This window comes from Triturus cristatus, chromosome 10 (assembly GCF_964204655.1).
Source record: "Triturus cristatus chromosome 10, aTriCri1.1, whole genome shotgun sequence".
NCBI lineage: Eukaryota > Metazoa > Chordata > Amphibia > Caudata > Salamandridae > Triturus > Triturus cristatus.
In genome coordinates, this window is record NC_140593.1 from 160,810,777 (window position 1) to 160,828,401 (window position 17,625).

General features: G+C 48.2%; 1 protein-coding gene across 6 annotated transcripts in view; it reads right to left on the bottom strand.

Moving 5' to 3' along the window:
* CLCN5 (Cl-/H+ antiporter 5) overlaps positions 1-17,625 on the bottom strand; it is a 365,957-nt gene that overhangs the window by 10,773 nt on the left and 337,559 nt on the right. For all 6 annotated transcript variants that reach the window (XM_085630720.1, XM_085630718.1, XM_085630719.1 and 3 more), the window contains one exon: positions 8,934-9,150. In XM_085630720.1, the coding sequence (XP_085486846.1) occupies positions 8,934-9,150 (217 nt within the window). The remainder of the gene's footprint in view (positions 1-8,933; positions 9,151-17,625) is intronic.

Sequence of the window (17,625 nt, forward strand, 5' to 3'; positions counted from 1 at the left end):
GTTCGCAGAACGGGGAGGATGGGTGGGTCGGTGAGGAATCTAACTAACTAATGTTTCTTACAGATACATCGTTACCGAAGGTAAGTAACTTGTTCATCTGAAAGAAACACGTTAGTTAGATTCCTCACCTTAGAATAGATACCCAAGCAATACCATCCCCGGTGGTGGGTCTGCGAACCAAGATCACACCAGAAAGTCCTGGAGGACAGAACGGCCAAAGAAGCCATCCCTCCGGACTTGGCTGTCAAGGCAGTAATGCCTGGCAAACGTGTGTAGCGAAGCCCACGTTGCCGCCTGACAGATGTCCTGCAAAGGGACACCCCGTCCCAAAGCAGTAGTAGCCGCAGTGGCCCGAGTGGAATGGGCGTGCAGCCCAACAGGAGGGTCCTTTTTTGCCAAGGAATAACAAATTTTGATGCACAAAACGACCCACCGAGAGATGGTCCGTTTGTGCACCGCTTTCCCCTTCTTAGCACCCACGTATCCAACGAAAAGTTGGTCGTCCACCCGGAACTGCTTCGTGCGGTCCAAATAAAAGGAGAGCGCACGTTTTGGGTCCAGACGGTGGAGCCTCTCTTCCTCTTTGGAAGGATGCGGAGGCGGAAAGAAGGTGGGCAAGGTGACAGACTGCCCAAGATGAAATGGAGTCACCACTTTCGGAAGAAAGGAGGGACGAGGCCGAAGGACAACCTTGTCCGGATGAACAGAGAGAAAAGGAGGCTTTGAGGATAAAGCCTGGAGCTCACTCACCCGTCTAGCCGAGGTGATGGCTACCAGAAAAGCAGTTTTAAGCGTCAGCAGACGAAGAGGACAATTATGAAGAGGCTCAAAGGGAGCGCACATCAGAAATGTGAGAACAAGATTCAAGTCCCACTGAGGCATTACGAAAGGGACAGGAGGGAACGTGTGAGTAATGCCTTTTAGAAAGCGTGTAACCACAGGGGACTTGAAAAGAGAGGGCTGATCAGGAAGCCGCAAGAAGGCAGAGATGGCAGCAAGATAACCTTTCAGGGTGCCCAGGGCAGAGCCCTGCCGGGCCAAAGAAAGAAGAAAGAGGAGAACCTCAGAAAGAGGGGCGGAAAGGGGATCCACAGCCTTTGCTGTGCACCATGCCACAAATTTGTTCCACCGGCAGGCGTATACCGACTTTGTGGAGGGACGCCTGGCTGCCAGAATGATATCACAGACTTCAGGAGGCAAGTCAAATGGCATCAACTGTCGCCGCTCAATCTCCACGCATGGAGGTGGAGGCTGGACAGGTTCGGGTGGAGGACCGTCCCCTGCTGCTGCGACAGAAGATCCTCCCGAAGGGGCAGACGTATCGGAGGATCGGTCAACATACTGAGTAGCTCGGAATACCAGTACCTTCGTGCCCAATCCGGAGCCACCAAGATGACTTGGGCCCGGTCGTGCCTGATCTTCTTCAGCACTCTGGGCAGAAGTGGTATAGGCGGAAAGGCGTACAACAGACCGCAACTCCACTCGTGACGAAAAGCGTCGCCGAGCGAGTGCCGCCTTGGAAATTCCAACGCGCAGAAGTGCTGACATTGCGCGTTCTCTTCGGTGGCGAATAGATCTAACCAAGGCTCTCCCCACTGCTGAAAGAGACCTTGCGCCACTTCGGAGTTCAGACGCCATTCGTGATCCATCATGCACCGGCGGCTGAGTTCGTCTGCTCTGGCGTTCAGAGAGCCCGCCAGATGTTGAACCACTAGGGTGACGCCCTGGTGTTCCAGCCACGTCCAGAGGCGCAGAGCCTCCTGACAAAGGGTCCACGACCCCACCCCGCCCTGTTTGTTGCAATACCACATGGCGGTGGTGTTGTCCGTGAACACCTGCACGACACTTCCCCTGACAGAGGGAAGGAAGGCTTTCAGTGCAAGCCGGATCGCTCTCAACTCTAACAGGTTGATGTGGAGACGAGACTCCGCCGGAGACCAGAGGCCTCTGATCTCCGCCTCTCCCATATGGCCACCCCATCCCAGGAGGGACGCATCCGTCACTACGACATGCTCCGGTTGGGGAAGGGAGAGGCTTCTGCCCATGACCCAATCGCGGTCCGTGAGCCACCACTGCAACTGCTGTGCAGTGCCCTCCGAGATCACGACATGGTCGGACAGGTTGCCGTGATGCTGGGCCCACTGAAACTTCAGGTCCCACTGCAGAGCCCGCATGCGCCGCCTGGCGTGATGCACTAGTAGGATGCAGGAGGCCATCAGCCCCAGAAGCCGCAACACTAGCCTGACCGAAACCCAGGATAGAGGCCGAAAGATGGGAATCAGGGCCTGTATATCCCGGACCCGCTGTTCCGGTGGATAGACCCGGAACTGCGCCGAATAGAGAACCGCTCCGATGAAAAGGAGCTTCTGAGAGGGACTCAGGTGTGACTTTGGCACGTTGATGGAAAACCCCAGCAAATGCAGGAGATCCGCCGTAGTCTGGAGGTGGAAGACGACTGCCTGGGGCGAGCCCGCCTTCAACAACCAGTCGTCGAGATAGGGGAAGACTGGAACCCCTGATCTGCACAGATGAGCTGCGACCACCGCCATCACTTTCGTGAACACCCGAGGGGCACTGGTGAGGCCGAAGGGGAGCACGGTAAACTGAAAGTGCTCTTGGCCCACCGTGAACCGCAGGTAACGCCGGTGGGCCGGCAGGACGGGGATGTGGAAATATGCGTCCTGCAAGTCCAACGCTACCATCCAGTCTCGGGGGTCTAGGGCAGCTAGAACCTGAGCCAAAGTCAACATCTTGAACCTTTCCTTCCGGAGGAAGGCATTGACGTTCCGAAGGTCCATGATAGGGCGTAGGCCCCCTTTGCCCTTCTTGGGAACCAGAAAGTAGTGGGAATAACAACCACGACCCACTTCTGGACTCGGAACGCGCTCGACGGCCCCCTTTGCCAAGAGGGCCGAAACTTCCTCGTGGAGAAGATTCAAATGATCCCCCGAGATACGGTGGTGCTGCGGTGGCATGGCTGGAGGGGTCGTCTCGAAGGGGAGGGAGTAGCCCCTTCGGACGATTTGCAGCACCCACCTGTCCGATGTGATGGACCGCCAGTGGAGCAGGTGATGGCGAACTCTGCCGCCCACTGGCGTGGAATGGGCCTGAAAGCTCGGACTAGGAAGGCTTTGAGGCGGATGCTGCCGGGGTGGATGTGGGCTGACCTCGTCGTCCTCCAGAACCGCCTCGGCGGAAACCACGTCCGCGACCGCGCGCAGGTTGGTTCTGCGGCTGGTGGCTAGGCGCACGTGAGGAGGCACCCCTTCCTTGGCCACGAAAGGGGCGAAAAGCGGAAGTTTGCGACCGCGGGGCCGAGAGGCCCAAGGACTTGGCCGTAGCCCGGGAGTCCTTAAAACGGTTCAGCGCACTGTCCGCTTTCTCGTCAAACAGGCGAGTGCCATCAAACGGCATGTCCATGAGAGGGCTCTGGACATCGCCCGAAAATGACGTGGACCGCAGCCAGGCGTGACGTCTAAGCGCCACTGTGGTAGAAATGGCCCTACCCAGCGAGTCCGTGGTGTCAAGCCCACAACGTATAGCATGTCGCGCGGCATCCCTCCCATCGGCCAGAGCCTGGGTAAGTTGTGTCCGGACCTCCTCCGGACACAGGGGCAGCGCGTCCTCCACCGCATCCCACAGGGAGTGGGAATAACGGTCCAAGAGACAAGCGGTGTTCAAAGACCGCAGGCCCAAACTAAGGGAAGAGAACAGCTTCTTGCCAAACTGTTCTAGTCTCTTGGAATTCCGGTCCGGCGGGGCGGTCGGGAAAGAGGATTGGGAGGTGGAGGCCTGGATAACCAGGCTCTCAGGGGTAGGGTGTTGGGACAGAAAACTGGGGTCGCCCGGAGCAGGGCGGTGGCGCCTGGCGACGTTCCTGTCCACAGGAGGAACTGTGGAGGGCTTGGACCAGGTGCCCTGCAGAACGTCAATGAGGGCCTCATTGAATTGCAGCAGAGGCTCAGTGGAGCTTGCTGCAGACTGAAGCACCTCAGTAAGGACGTTAGTCCTCACAGCCACGGCAGGCAGCTCGAGCCCAAGGGCTGCGGCCGCCTTGCGCAGCACCACAGAGAAAGCAGCGCCCTCCTCCGAAGCCACAGTCGGAGGAGAGACAAATCCAGTGTCTGGAGAGGTATCCAGGCCACTGGCCTCCCCCAGTTCATCTGCCCAGTCCTGTGACAGTTGAGCCTGAGCAGCCATAGGATCCTCGGATCCCTCCCAGTTGTCCCCATCATCCGACTCCTGGTATAGAGGAGAAAGTAACGGAGCCGGGCGGTAGACATAATGTGTCTCTAGCGGCGCCGTTCTCGGCGTCCATCGACGCTGGACCGGCGCCGGGCCCGGAGTGGGACTGAACTGGGGCCCGACGTCGAGCGGAGTCGACGTCGGCGTCGGGGGTGGTACCGGTGTCGACGCCGGCGGAGGAGGCGTGATGAGGTCGACCGGCGTCGACGGGGACTCGAGAACGGGTCCCTCGGGCGCTTGCGGCGTCAAGGCCGGAGCCGTCAACGGCGCCGGGGCCGGAGCCACCGGCAGGCAAGGCAGCCCAGTCGGGTCCGCGGGGCCCGAAGGCGCACCAGCGGGCGCCGACGGCGGAGCCAGGGTCCTCATGGCCGAGAGGAAGGCACTGACTTCCGCCGGCGTCGCGTTAGTCCCAGGGACCGGAGGGTATGGGGACGTGCGCAGCGCCTGCGGCTCCGCCGGAGCCGCGGGGGTGGAACCACCCTGACCCTCGGCCGAGTCGCGCGACCGGCGAGGGGAGTCCGAAGAGCGGTGTCGCCTCTTGGACTTCTTGGAATGCTTCGACTTACCCGAAGACTTGGATCCCGACGACCGATGGTGACGTCGGCTGCGGCTCCGCGACCGATCCTTGGACCTCCTCCTGGACCGGGATCGAGAGGCGCGCGGAGCCAAGTGGCGAATCTCGAGAAGCTTACGGGACCGCTCCCGTCTAGCCTTCGAGGTCAGGGCCTTGCAGTCCGAACACGACTCCGCGTCGTGATCGAGGCCCAAGCAGTAAAGGCACCGGCGGTGATGGTCCGTAACCGACATCAATCGGTTACAGTCCGTACAGGCTTTAAACCCAGGCATCCTACCGGCACCGGTGTCGAGACACGATCAAAAAGGATCAAAAAAGTTAGTCAAAAATTGACTAAAGGGGTAGCTCTCCCGGATCTGCGCTTACTGGCGCGGAAAAAAGAAGAACTGACTTCAGCGCGCGAGGGCGGCGTCTAAGTACTCCGACGACGTCATTCCGGCGCACGACGCCGACGACGGACGCGGAGCCGCAGACGACGCCTAGCGACGCGCAAGGGGTATTGCTGACGAAAAATCTTCCGGATCCAGTCTGACGCCTGGGGATATTCTAAGGTGAGGAATCTAACTAACGTGTTTCTTTCAGATGTTAAAGTCTCACTGTATTTTACTGCCTGATGTTATTTTGCTTTGAAAATTCATAACTCTGGTTATATGTATGCTATTGTATTTTTTTTTTGTCTAATTAAGATAAAAATAAACTATTTTTATAAATTGGTGTCAGATTCCTCTCGAATCGTGTCAATACTTATCGTCCATGAAGGTACTCTGAAACGCTTAACACATGTTCCTCTAGTAAAGCCGGACTGCTCTTTGCCCTTCTACCAGGAGGACTGAACTAAGGATTTATTAGAGTGAATCCAAGGCCCATCATTGGGGTATTGCGATATTACATGATGAGGCCACCCAGTCACACAACATAATATTCCACTTTCCTACACTTGTTCAGTAAGGTTGCATTATTTGCTCTGTGTGGTCCTCGTTCTTTCTGGTTCTAAGTTTTTTGACCTACTGGCGTGTACTAGCTTGCCCCAGTAATCTTCAGCATTGGCCCGCGAGTGTAGCCAAATCTCTTTAAGCTTTTTTCTGTCTGACTTCACAGCAACTATTATCTAATTTTTGCTGGGGCTGGCACCTAATGAGCAAAGAAGCCTGGTTAACTGAAGTTTAATATACACGATTCCTGGTGGGAGTGTCTTCTGATGGGTTTCTATCTAGGGGGCAGCCTGCAGCTCTACCCTTCCGTGAAAATTTGGAGGTTATATGTTACGTAAACTTTTCCCAGTAGCCAATCTGGTCACCATCTTTTATATTCAAGGCAAAGAATGCTGCACTCGGTTTGCGAACGGCTGGTATACTTTCCACTGGAACCTTTTTTAATTTGCTGCGTGCGCTTCTGCGAGCAGAACTTTGGAAATCTGGAGGTTCAGCTGTTGTAACAGGTAAGGTCACAGCCTGCAGGAGATGATCACGTTTAAGTCGATGTTCAATTCTGTACTGTGATACATGAACAAATAGGGACATAGACGTTATCATGTACTCCAAATATGAAAAACACTTCTCAGAAGCTCGTGTCTAGGAGGGAAGGATGGCATCCGAAAACCTGCAGTTTAGCACACTCGGTCCGGCTATTGCACGCTAAAAAACTCCTCCCCATCTTATCTGGGCGGGGTTTATCCGGTTGGACCTGTGTGGGTACCTGCTCATAAAAGCCTTCCTCAAAACCGGAGTTCATCTAAGTTGCCAAAAAAGTTGCCATTAAAATCCCCTGCCGTCTGAGTTGGTGTGTTTCAATTTAATCTCTATTATTGTTTCCTTTAGCTTTTCTAATGCAATTGTTTTGTTCTTATTTTTAGGGTCGATATACACATTAATTAATATCAATTGGGACTCCAGGTCTGTTGCCCATTCTTTAATAATGACTGACAGAATCCTTGGCTCTATTTTCACAATTGGGGCTGTGGGAGTATGTAGGAGCAGCACACTGCTTATGAATGTTGCAAGGCTGCCTTTTGGATCCCCTCTTCTTTTCAGTCTTTATTGCCGGGTTCACATACTCTATGGAACCAATTAGGGGGACTGCTGTCCGAGACCAGGTCCCCTGCGGTATAAGAACATGACATGATTGTAGGTAATGGTTCAGTTCATAGTAGTTGCTTGTTTGTGTCAGGATACCCAGGTTCCATGAGCACATTTTCAACAAACAGCCTTGTTTAGGGTGAGCCCTTATGTTCGCCTTGTATCAATCATTTGCCTTCGTGAAGGAGAGAGCAGCTGGTAGCCAAGCCCAGTCTGCCTGGGGACATTGCTGGGCCTGACACAAGTTGCTTGTTATTTGGTCATTGCACTCTGCCCTGTGCTGGTTATTCTTGGGCAAGGAGTTGTTGCACCCAGCAGGCCTACTTCACCAAAGAGTGCACCCAGCAGGGAAGATTTATGTGCAGTGCCTACCAGCCTGGCCTTCCTGGTGCTCTTACAAGCAGGTGCCACATAAAAGCTTTTTTGCTGGAAATGTTGCTTTCAAGAGCAGTTACCTTTAAGGTGATTACATTTCTGGCCACTGACAGTGCGGGATGGCACAATAATTCCTCGTTCCTTGTATTCCTCACTGGGCAGAACGAAGAATTCCCATCTGCAAGCCATTACGCCTTTTCTCAATCTGGAGCAAGCAGATGTGAAACCAGCAAAGTTGGCCACAGTCTCCTATCCGCGGATTAAAATAGAAGGATTTTGCCTACCCCTATGTGGAACTTATCAAACAGCAAGTCTATTGATACAGCAGGAAAACTGGAACGAAAGAAGAAACGAAAAAGGTCCAGTAAAGATTCATTTTTAAAATACTACAGGAAGTGGAAGATATAACAGTGGTGAGATCTAGAATTACTGAACTGTTTCCAAGTGCCAAAAGCTGCAAAAGGGGGCACTCCAGGAAGGATGCCCATGTTAGCAGTCCTCTAAGATCTTACATTTCTTGCCTTTAACTATGACTTTAGGGCAGCAGCAATGGGGACTGGCTTTAGAGGCATAACTACATATCAACCCATTTTACAATATCTGAAATATTTTTTAAAGTGCCCCCCAAAAATATATATATTTTTTTATCTTGGGCTACTCTAGGCTGGTTAAAAACAAAGTTAGACATAAATGGAGTCCCTATGAACTCCTACATCTGCCTAGTATCAGATCTACCGGGTGAGGACACTATGAACAGGCATGCCACACAGAAATGTGTGGGTGAGAGTCCTTTAAGAAACCGAGAAAAACCTTCGCTCTTTGGAAATAGGATTTTACAGATTAGTAATGACCGGTAGGTATCATTAGTGATGACAGGTAGGTTTTCTCCTGGACCTAAATGACGGATCTCTACGGCAAGATGAGGTAAGCTCCCCCGTTACAACTCTACTCTTTCCTCTTTTTGTAGTATTGTACTCCCACTATCACCACAGTACCAGCACACTATAAACGGCACAAGGTGGGTCACAGGGACCAGCGAGGGCCCCTGGTACCAGTATCCAGCTGGTTCTTATTCTATGCAAGCGCTGTAGCAACATGTGAATAAATGACAGAACAACGCATCTACTCTAAAAGGATTGACTTTAAATCCCTCTTTGCATCGATAAGACAACCAAATGAACAATCTCAACCCCCTATAGATTCCAGGCCTTTCTACTCATCACACTAAGACTTCTCATCAGTCCCATCAATTCTGAAACTAGGGGCACAGCAAACTACAAACCAAGACAATATACCGGCATCCAATGTATCCCTCTACCAGTAGTCACTGACTACGCAGCGTTACTACTGCCCCCAGATATTCATGAAAGCACCACAAATGGAGCCAAAACGCCCTAAAAATAACAGAACATGTTCAAGGAAGGAAGCAGTAAATTAAGGAAAAACATTCAGATTTTTCTCAGCCAGGGTCAACGAAAATATTTCTAAACAAAGACTATCGGCAGCGCACACAATATACCTCGAAGTTATTACTTCTGGGGTTAAAGCAGAGAATGCCTTGAATACATGTTATGTTCTTAAGACAATTACTCCAGTAAACATTACAGTAACCCTTGTCTAACCCCCTCAAATGCCACAGCAAGGCTAAAGTTAAAGGTACTTACGCATTGTGCGTGACGAGACACTGTCGGAGCCCCATCTTGCGAAATATGTCCACTACAATCTCCATGGGAGTTTGGTCGGATACGGTGAAAGGGCTGAGGTCCATGATGCTCCGCAGTTTCAGGCTGGGAGGTGAGGTTGGGGGCAGTGCAGGAGAGTGTTCAGTGAAATAAATAGAGGATGTGCTCACAACGCCATCTTGCTTTTTCCGTGCACTCTCTTGCAAAAAAGAAAAATGCAATTAAAGTCAATACACTTTGTAAAAAAATACGCCACTTTATCCTTAGTGCATCAATTTTTCCCAACATGGTCACTCAATTTAACCTTGTGTTACTGAGGTAGAACATACACATATTGTTGGGATGTCAGCAAAAAATATGTTTGAATACAAAGAGCAGTTGAGGTCACCTCCTTCAAATGCACTGAAATTACACAATGTCACCAATGTACAAGCCCTGCAAGTCTACTACAAACTATAGCGCAGACATTACCATTTTCTGAAATTAGGGGGTTGTGCAATGTTTAAATTAAGCACATAGATCTATTTCATAATACCACTGTACCACCTAAACATTCTGGATGACCACATGGGATAGTTAAGAGCAAAGCTAATAAACTGTGCACAAGGAAATCTACAGGCACTCTCTGCCAAATTGGACATCAACGCAGAATGCGGAATTCACCACACATCGCAAAGAATACGGGGACTGAATATCAATCTCCAGCTCTGCACATCTCAATCACAGGGGCATTATCTGATAAAAAAGTTATCTCGCTTTTTACAAATATTTATTCTACGTTAAAAAATATGTTTCAATAGAAAAAAAACGGGTAGCATGCACTAGAGGTTCTAACACAAGACCGGGTCTAAAGAATGAGAAAAGAAGGATTGAAAAGTGACTGCCATACTGGTAGAAAGAATTGCAAATTATTGAGGGAAGAAATACAGGTTAAATATACCGTTTAAAATAAATGATCCAACTTTGAACATCTTTCACGTAAACGTATGCTATTGGATCTTTTCATTGCACTTGTGTTTAAAGTTATACTTTCCTGTTGGAAAGATTCTTTTAAGTTATCTTTATTAACATGGTGGAATTTTATTTGCGATGAGCATAGAATAGCCAATGTGCCTCCATTATCAGTTCCTCCGAAGATTAACTTAGATTTACATTGGTTAGTTACCCTTTACTACATATTTATCATCTCACTCTTCTGTAACTTAGTTATTTTTTCTTCTTCTCTATCTTTTTTATATCCTTCCTTCCCTTCCCTCTTTCCTCCTCTTTTCCTCTTCTACTCTTTCTCCCCACTGGTTTTTCAATATAAAATATCATTCCTAGCTTATACCAATATACCTGTTTTACTGATTTTAATATCCTTCCCGATTGCATTAGTTTATATGCATTATTGTCAACGTTACATATATATTTACTATGTATTATAAAAAAAAATCTTCAAATTTTTTTTTTTTTTTTAAATGATCCAGTTCAAATTTCATGAAACCTAAAGCATGTAAAATTGAGGCAGTGTGAAACAAACAATCAACAGAGGAGTGTATCAGTATAGTAACAAAATGAATGAGCAAGGATGCTAATAGTTGTAATAAGATTATTACTTTTTGTAAAAAAAAACATTCGTTTTTTTTATATAAAAGTCCTCACTCACCAATCTGGTTGGGGACATGCTTCATCATTGGGCCCCACCAGGAGTGGCCGAATGCCACCCTAGTATGCTGCAACGCCAGTTTACTGCGGAGCTGGTAAAAAACGTGTAAGGTGAAAGTGATTTTGGTGTAATTTAAAAATGCCCAATTGTGTCAAAAAAGACCTTTATTAATTTTGCCATTCAGACATGAATAAAATAATTTTGTGTGGGATAACAAACTGGAATTACAAGTTCATAATTTATCCCAGAATTGAGGTCAACACGTTTCTGCCTCCATGAATATTTATCAGGCTTTCATCAGGACTAGGGATGTGAGGTGAGAAGAACCCGGCGGTATGGACGCGCTAAGGCCCACCCTGACCATGGGTTCGTGAGTGTTAAAAATATCGAAAAACACTTGGCATAGATTCAGTCAATTATAGAGAGGAACCGAGTTTATTCTGATCAGAAAAAAGATAGTGACAAACAAAGACGTACAACATCAAGAAACATAAAAGACAAACAAATTAGCGTCAATATGCATCTAATGAATGTCACAGGTAGTGGACATGCATACATGCTCATTCCGGGTGCACTTATTAAGACCGTAACAAGAACGCTGGTGTTGCTATCAGTGGACTAGTGCTAGAATCAAAAGGACTATCAATGGAGTCCTAATGAAAGAGACAAGGAAGCAATCCCTCTCTGATTGGGGGTTGGGGGGGGGGGATGCAGGTGCCCAAATAACTTTACACACTAGCCGGTGAACTAGGCCGTCATGTAAGTGGCCAACCGTCACCAAAGCTACTGGGCAAAACAAGAGTACACGGAGAAACACTATTTTCTTACAAGAGTGTGAAACAATACATTAAAGATTTGCATAACTTAGCCAAGCTATTTTTGAGGATGTGTAAGAACTGTCAAATTTATATGTGACAAACAGCTGAATATACAGCTCTAGGGCAATTATTCAAGAGTTTAAAACCGAGGAGAATTTGCGGGAGTCCTAGTTAGTATTGCAAAAGTGAAAGCAATTCTTTTTTAAACTATTACATTCTAACATTATGCATTATTGTAAATGGAGAAGCATACCCATATCTCTCTTAATGGAAAGCAGAGCTTTAATGTTTATCTGAATGTTCCAACTCTACATATAGTATAAGTGCAGGTGCAGTAAAAGTAAGTTCACCAATATATGATGGAATCCCATTAAAAACGCAAGCCTTAAACAGCTAATAGGCAAACTGATGTTGGCTACAATGTACTGCCTGCGATTGTCACAAGTGTAAGTAGCTTTTTCACTCCTGGTTTTATTCTTTACATGTTAGGTTTGAATCATTTTAGCTTTACAAGCTGTTCATAATCTGACCATGAGGTGATTGGGTTTCGATCAAAAGTAGTATAAATTAGGAGAGCAAAAGAATAGTATTTTTTTTTTTTAATTGCCCAGTGGCAGAAAATGCAGAATGTGCTGCGGTATTGACGTCTGCATGTAAGGTGCCTGTCTTCTAAACTAGATTAATCTCCGAAAGTCCCAACTGGCAGATACTACAGAACAAGGCAGCCAATTTTAGGGAGCAGCATAAGACCCAGCTAGTTTCGAAAGCATCGGATTATGCCACAGGGAGAAGAATCTGCCCAGGAATAAGGTTTGAGAACTAGAACCTGTTGGGGCAATGAGAAGAAGTCAGGCACTCAACAATACACTTCTACTGTAGAGAGCTGAAGCATATATAACTCCAGGTGACACTGGATCAATAAAGAGGTGCATCACCAACGCTTGAGATGACCTTGCATATGAAAGTACCAAGATCCAACAAGCCACACCATCACACTTAAAGAATAGGGTGTGGATCCACTTGGTGCAACTCGCCCTGCTGCAAGACACTGGTTAGAAACTGGTGCTGCTAGACTGAAAATTCATCACACCTTCTTTGTTGTAGGTTCGAAGAGACATGAGTGGATTCCAACATTTCCAGCAATTCCCACAATTCCAGCAGCAGCAGGGAGAGGGGGATGTACAACACCTTCTCTACAGATGAATAACATAGCTGTGTTTGGGATGGATAGCATTACACTTCTCCCCGTTGAGGCCATGAATAATGTTTTTCAGCCCTAATATTATGAAGTGGAACAGTTTTTCCTCGAGTGACCCGAGATCACACTTCCTTGGGGAGTCCATGGGCATTCTTCTTTCCTTCAAGTGTGTTATTTTTTCAAAATCACTGTTTTCTTTAAAGGTAGACAGATAATAGCATCTTTGTATATGACAGTATTAACAATAGAGCAAACACATTCAGCAACATTGCGGTTTGAGTTTCTAGACTGGTTATCAAATCTATTCCAGGGGTTACTTTCAGAATACATCTCTCAAATCTTATGTGTAGATTTCTGCATCGTGCCCTTTGAAGGATCAGTCTCGCCCACCCTGCATCACCCCCAAACTTAATGTGGCTAACACTTCCGGCTATTCTTGGATGTCCTCATAGAGTCTTATCTTCTTTTCATCACAGACATACGAATCTCCTCAGCCAACAAACTTTCCCCTGAATCTCACCTCTAGAGATTTAGAGGAGGGCCCAATGGTTGCAGCCAGTGGAGTATACACCTCCTTTTGGTTAAGCAGCAACAACAGGACTAAAAATCTATAACAGTTCCCTTTTTTTTCCCTCCAGGATGGACACTTCGTATGCAATATGTAATGGAGTGAGTAACCAGGTTCCCCGTTGCTTCTTTCAAAAAGCCTTCATCTAATATTCCCTGACAACCGGATAGGACTATCATATAGAGGAAATAAGAAACATTGTAGTGGCACGTTGGACATTCTTTATGACCTGGTGTGGATAGTTTGTCTAGAGACGGTAAGCGCAATGGAGGATTTTAAATTGAGTGAGGCAGAATATTCGGTTGCGCATCACTTTTTTTTCCAAGAATATCAAGAGGCAGCGGTCATCTTTACCAGTGGTGAGAAAGGGTCAATCTAGGATTTGTAAGTCACCTGTCTCTGTGATCTAAAGCCAGACTGGGAGACGTGTTGAATGCTTTTTCAATTATTTTGCTGACGAAGGATTGGTAAGTGATAGATCAGTGGCTGGCAATGTCATTGAGGTTTATTGTGGGTTTCTTTTGGAGTGGAATTAACTAGTCTGCCTTGAGAGCTTTTAGGATGATTCTCTGAATAGAGGAAGGGATTCATGGAAATGCTATTTAACATTAATAGCAATCGTTATGGTGAATAGTATGTTTCCCAGCAGACTCTTCATCTCATACGTGGGTCTCATAGCAGAACCTATGTGGGACTGAGTAATGACTCTTAATTGAGGAAATCATGTCGCACAGCCCTCGTGAAGTAACCATCATTCTGTGCCTCAGCTGCCAGACAGCAATGTTTTTATTAAAGGCACATAGAGGAGACCAAGTGGCTGCCTGGCAGACATCTGCTGCTGAAACATCCTTGATGAGAGCAGGAAAAGATGCTTTTTAGAATAGGTATAACCGAAAAAGCACTTAGTTTCGGCTAGTGAAGCCTACAAAAAGCTGACCATATTCACACTCTTGCCTCATGCAATCAACATGGAAAGAGATGCTCTAGGGTCCAGCCTGTGTAGCAAATTCTTCCTTGGAAGAATGATGAGTGGTAGAACAAATGGCACAGTGACAGACCAGCCTAAGTGGAAGGCAGACACCAGTTTCTGAAGAAAGGAGGGACAATTACAAAGAACCAGTTAGTCAGGAAAGAAGTCAGCAGGCAAACAGGACAATTGTACATTGGTTTGAAGAGCAATGTGATGAAAAAAAGTCAGTACTAAGTTTAAATCCCACTGCAGAACAATAAAAGGTGTGGGCAAAACAAATACAAGAAACATGGTCCTAAAGCCGACGCGAACAAAGGCTGATCAGGAAGCCAAAATGCATCTAGCACAGTCAAATAACCTTGACGGTGGAAACTTCCAAACCTTGCAGTATGCACAAGTATAAAAGTGCAGGCTAAAACCATGCAAGTGGGCAGGAGTTTAAAAGTGCAGTGTTGCATGCATCAAGAAACAGATTTAGCCTAGAGTCCCCCAAAGACAGGTATGGTGCCTGGCTGCAGGAAGCCAAGATAAAATAAGTGGGAGTGGAAGTCTAGGCCAAATGCTGAGTTCCAACAAATCCCATACCAAATATGCCTCACGCAGTCAGAGCAATGAGGACCGGCCGAGGTTCAGCTGTTCATAATCTTTATACACTTTCTGGAGGACTTCTAAAGCAGTGGAATTAAAGGGAACACAAAGCCGGCCTTTCAACTAGCTCTGGATGAAGGCTTCCCCCAAGGACCAGGTGGAGAGAGATGCAGTGCACACAACAGAGTTCATTTCCTGTTCAGAGCCATGGCAAAGAGCTGTGTTCTCGGAACCAGCACTTGGTACAAGATAGTCTTCATCATGTCATGGTTGAGCTCCTATTCGTGATCATCTAGGGACATGCAGCTCGAGGCATCCACTCTAATGTTGGGAGTACGCATTGGATGAACGGCAATATGCTCTACATCTGAGCCCACTACCACAAGCACAATAACTCCCAGCACATGGTATAAGAATCCACTCATCCCAATCAGATGAGGCAATGGGCAGGGTATTGTTGCCTACAAGAACTTGCTTGTACACCACCCAAGATGGCGAGGAGAAATACCTTCAAAACTAAGCTAGCGGCTCTCAACTCTAGCACAACGAAATGCAGAAGTTATTCTGATGGGGAAGAACGTTCATACATCGTCATCTCCCGCCAATGAGTGCTCCAGATCAATGAGAAGCCCTGAAAGTGACATTACTGCTGGTGTAACTGGTTTGTCAGGGAGGCCTGCACCAGCAAGCGTACTGTAGCGCAACTCCTTTAGAAGTGCTTCAAGAACGAGTCTGTTTTCTTGCTCAACATCTTCTCTCCACTAAAAGGCATATCTATTAAGACAGTCTGAAGGTCCACAGAAATGCCTACAGGGTTGACTGTGGAAGGTATTCACTGGGGCCATAGGAGAGGCCATCGAGTGAGCAGAGCCTAGGCCACATCTAAGAACTTGGTAGGAAGCGTCCAGATCACTCCTCACCAATTAAAATGTTTCTACATCTAAACTGAAAGGCTGATCAGAAACAACTTTGCCATTTCACGCAAGGTGTGTGGAAGTGCCGTCCGAGGAGGCACGTGGGCTTAGAAGTTTATACAGCGAGGCTACCCAAAGGGAACCCTTTACGTTCTCCCACAATCGAGGCACAGTCAGCTGGTGACGCAGTGCATGCTTTAGGATTCAGTTTAACCAAAGATATTTAAACTAGCTAAGTCTCTAGAGAGGATAAAGTTGATAAGAACTTGGGATCGGACAGTGAGGGCCTATGGGGATGAATGATCAGTCTGAACTGCCAGGCCTGAAAAGGGCTTCTCCCAGGCAGGGAACAGAGGTACCAGTAAATCCACCAGAAAAGGCTTGGAGGAAGACGAAGACAACTGTGGAATTTATGCAAGGATGCTGGATTTAGAGACTGTAAACGCCAAGGGAAACTCAAGCAAGCGCCTCCACTGTTATGTAACACTTATGTAAAACAAACTTCATCATAACAGGGAACAGAAGGATAAGGGATAGCATCTTGTACAGCATCTGTATCGTAAGGAAGTGTTAGCCTCTGTATCATCTGCCTCAATGTGCCTGAATTTCAGGTTGATACAATACAGTATACAAAGTAGTGGGGGATGGAATGCTTGATTTAATATCAGCCATTGGTGATTACTCATGGCTGCATCCCAGTCCATCGTTATTTTGTACATGTCACGGGGAACACGGGGAACAACCCCGCGTTGAGGGAGTATGGTGGGCACACCGCGACATTACAAAACCTGTGATTTGTACTCCCCAGGACGATCCGTGGGCTGCATCCACCACCGGCCCTTCCCAGGAGGACGCCTGTTGCTTTAACTGGGAAACCCTCCCAGTTGCTACCGCCCTCTGTGCTGACCTAGGCAGCCCGCGGCCAATAAATAACCTGGAGACAAGAAGCCGGGTGTGTGACGACACCGGAGGAAGTCGGGAGAGCGAGAGCCAAGGTGGAAGAGAGCGACGGCCAGACGACGGGAGAACGGAGGAACCAGCAAGGAGCAGAAACGATTCCGAGGAAGGAAAGCCGGAGCAAGGAGGTCTCCGCAACTACGCTCCGCCGAGCCACGCTCAAGGGAGAGTGTGGCTATCCCAGGTACGGGATCGTTTCTCGGGCTGGGTCGGGAGGCGGGAGAAGGGAGGGCGGCCCTAGACGCCACCACTCGCCGCCGTGTACATAGTGTGTAATACCCCTTCCTCACAAAACACCCCCCCCCCACACGAGACGCGGACTGGGTCACTGTTGCACTGGTGTGTGTATTCCCTCACTTCCCCTCCTTCACGATTGTGCCCGAACGAGGCCTGAGACTAACGATAGTCTTTTCTCTTCCTTTTGGGCACCGGCACCGGAGCTCCTCGAGCCAGCTGTAAACGCCGCCCCACCCACGAGCAAGACTCGGACCTCGGAGACCAGACGACCCTCCTGCCAGGAAACCGGACTTGTTTAACCCTTACGTACCAAACCTGCATATGACAATAAAACCCATACTATACCGCAGCCCAAGGTCTAGCGTCCTCCTTCAAACCCGCTTACAGTACACCATGACACCTCAGTTTGGGCTCAGCCATATGCAAAATCAGATTAGACCCTGCTCCAATGGGAAGAGTCCAGCCCAAACTGCCAGGCCTGCTCCTCCATGAACCAGAACACAAGAAACCCAGGACCGGTTTCGCCGTAGTCAGGGCTCATCAGGCAGCCAACGATGGATTGTAATCCAGCCAGAGTGATTACAAGTGTCTGAGATTAATTCAAGCATTCCATTCATCACCTTGCTGCTGTTGCAGTTGATGCTCGAAGTGTGACGGGTATGCACATATGTAGGTTGTGTGCTCACAGTGCCACTGAACAAAGTTACACCTGGCTGACAGAGAAATCTCCTTTTGACAAAGTCAACAGAGTTTAAAGTCCAAGACCTTAAGCAGTG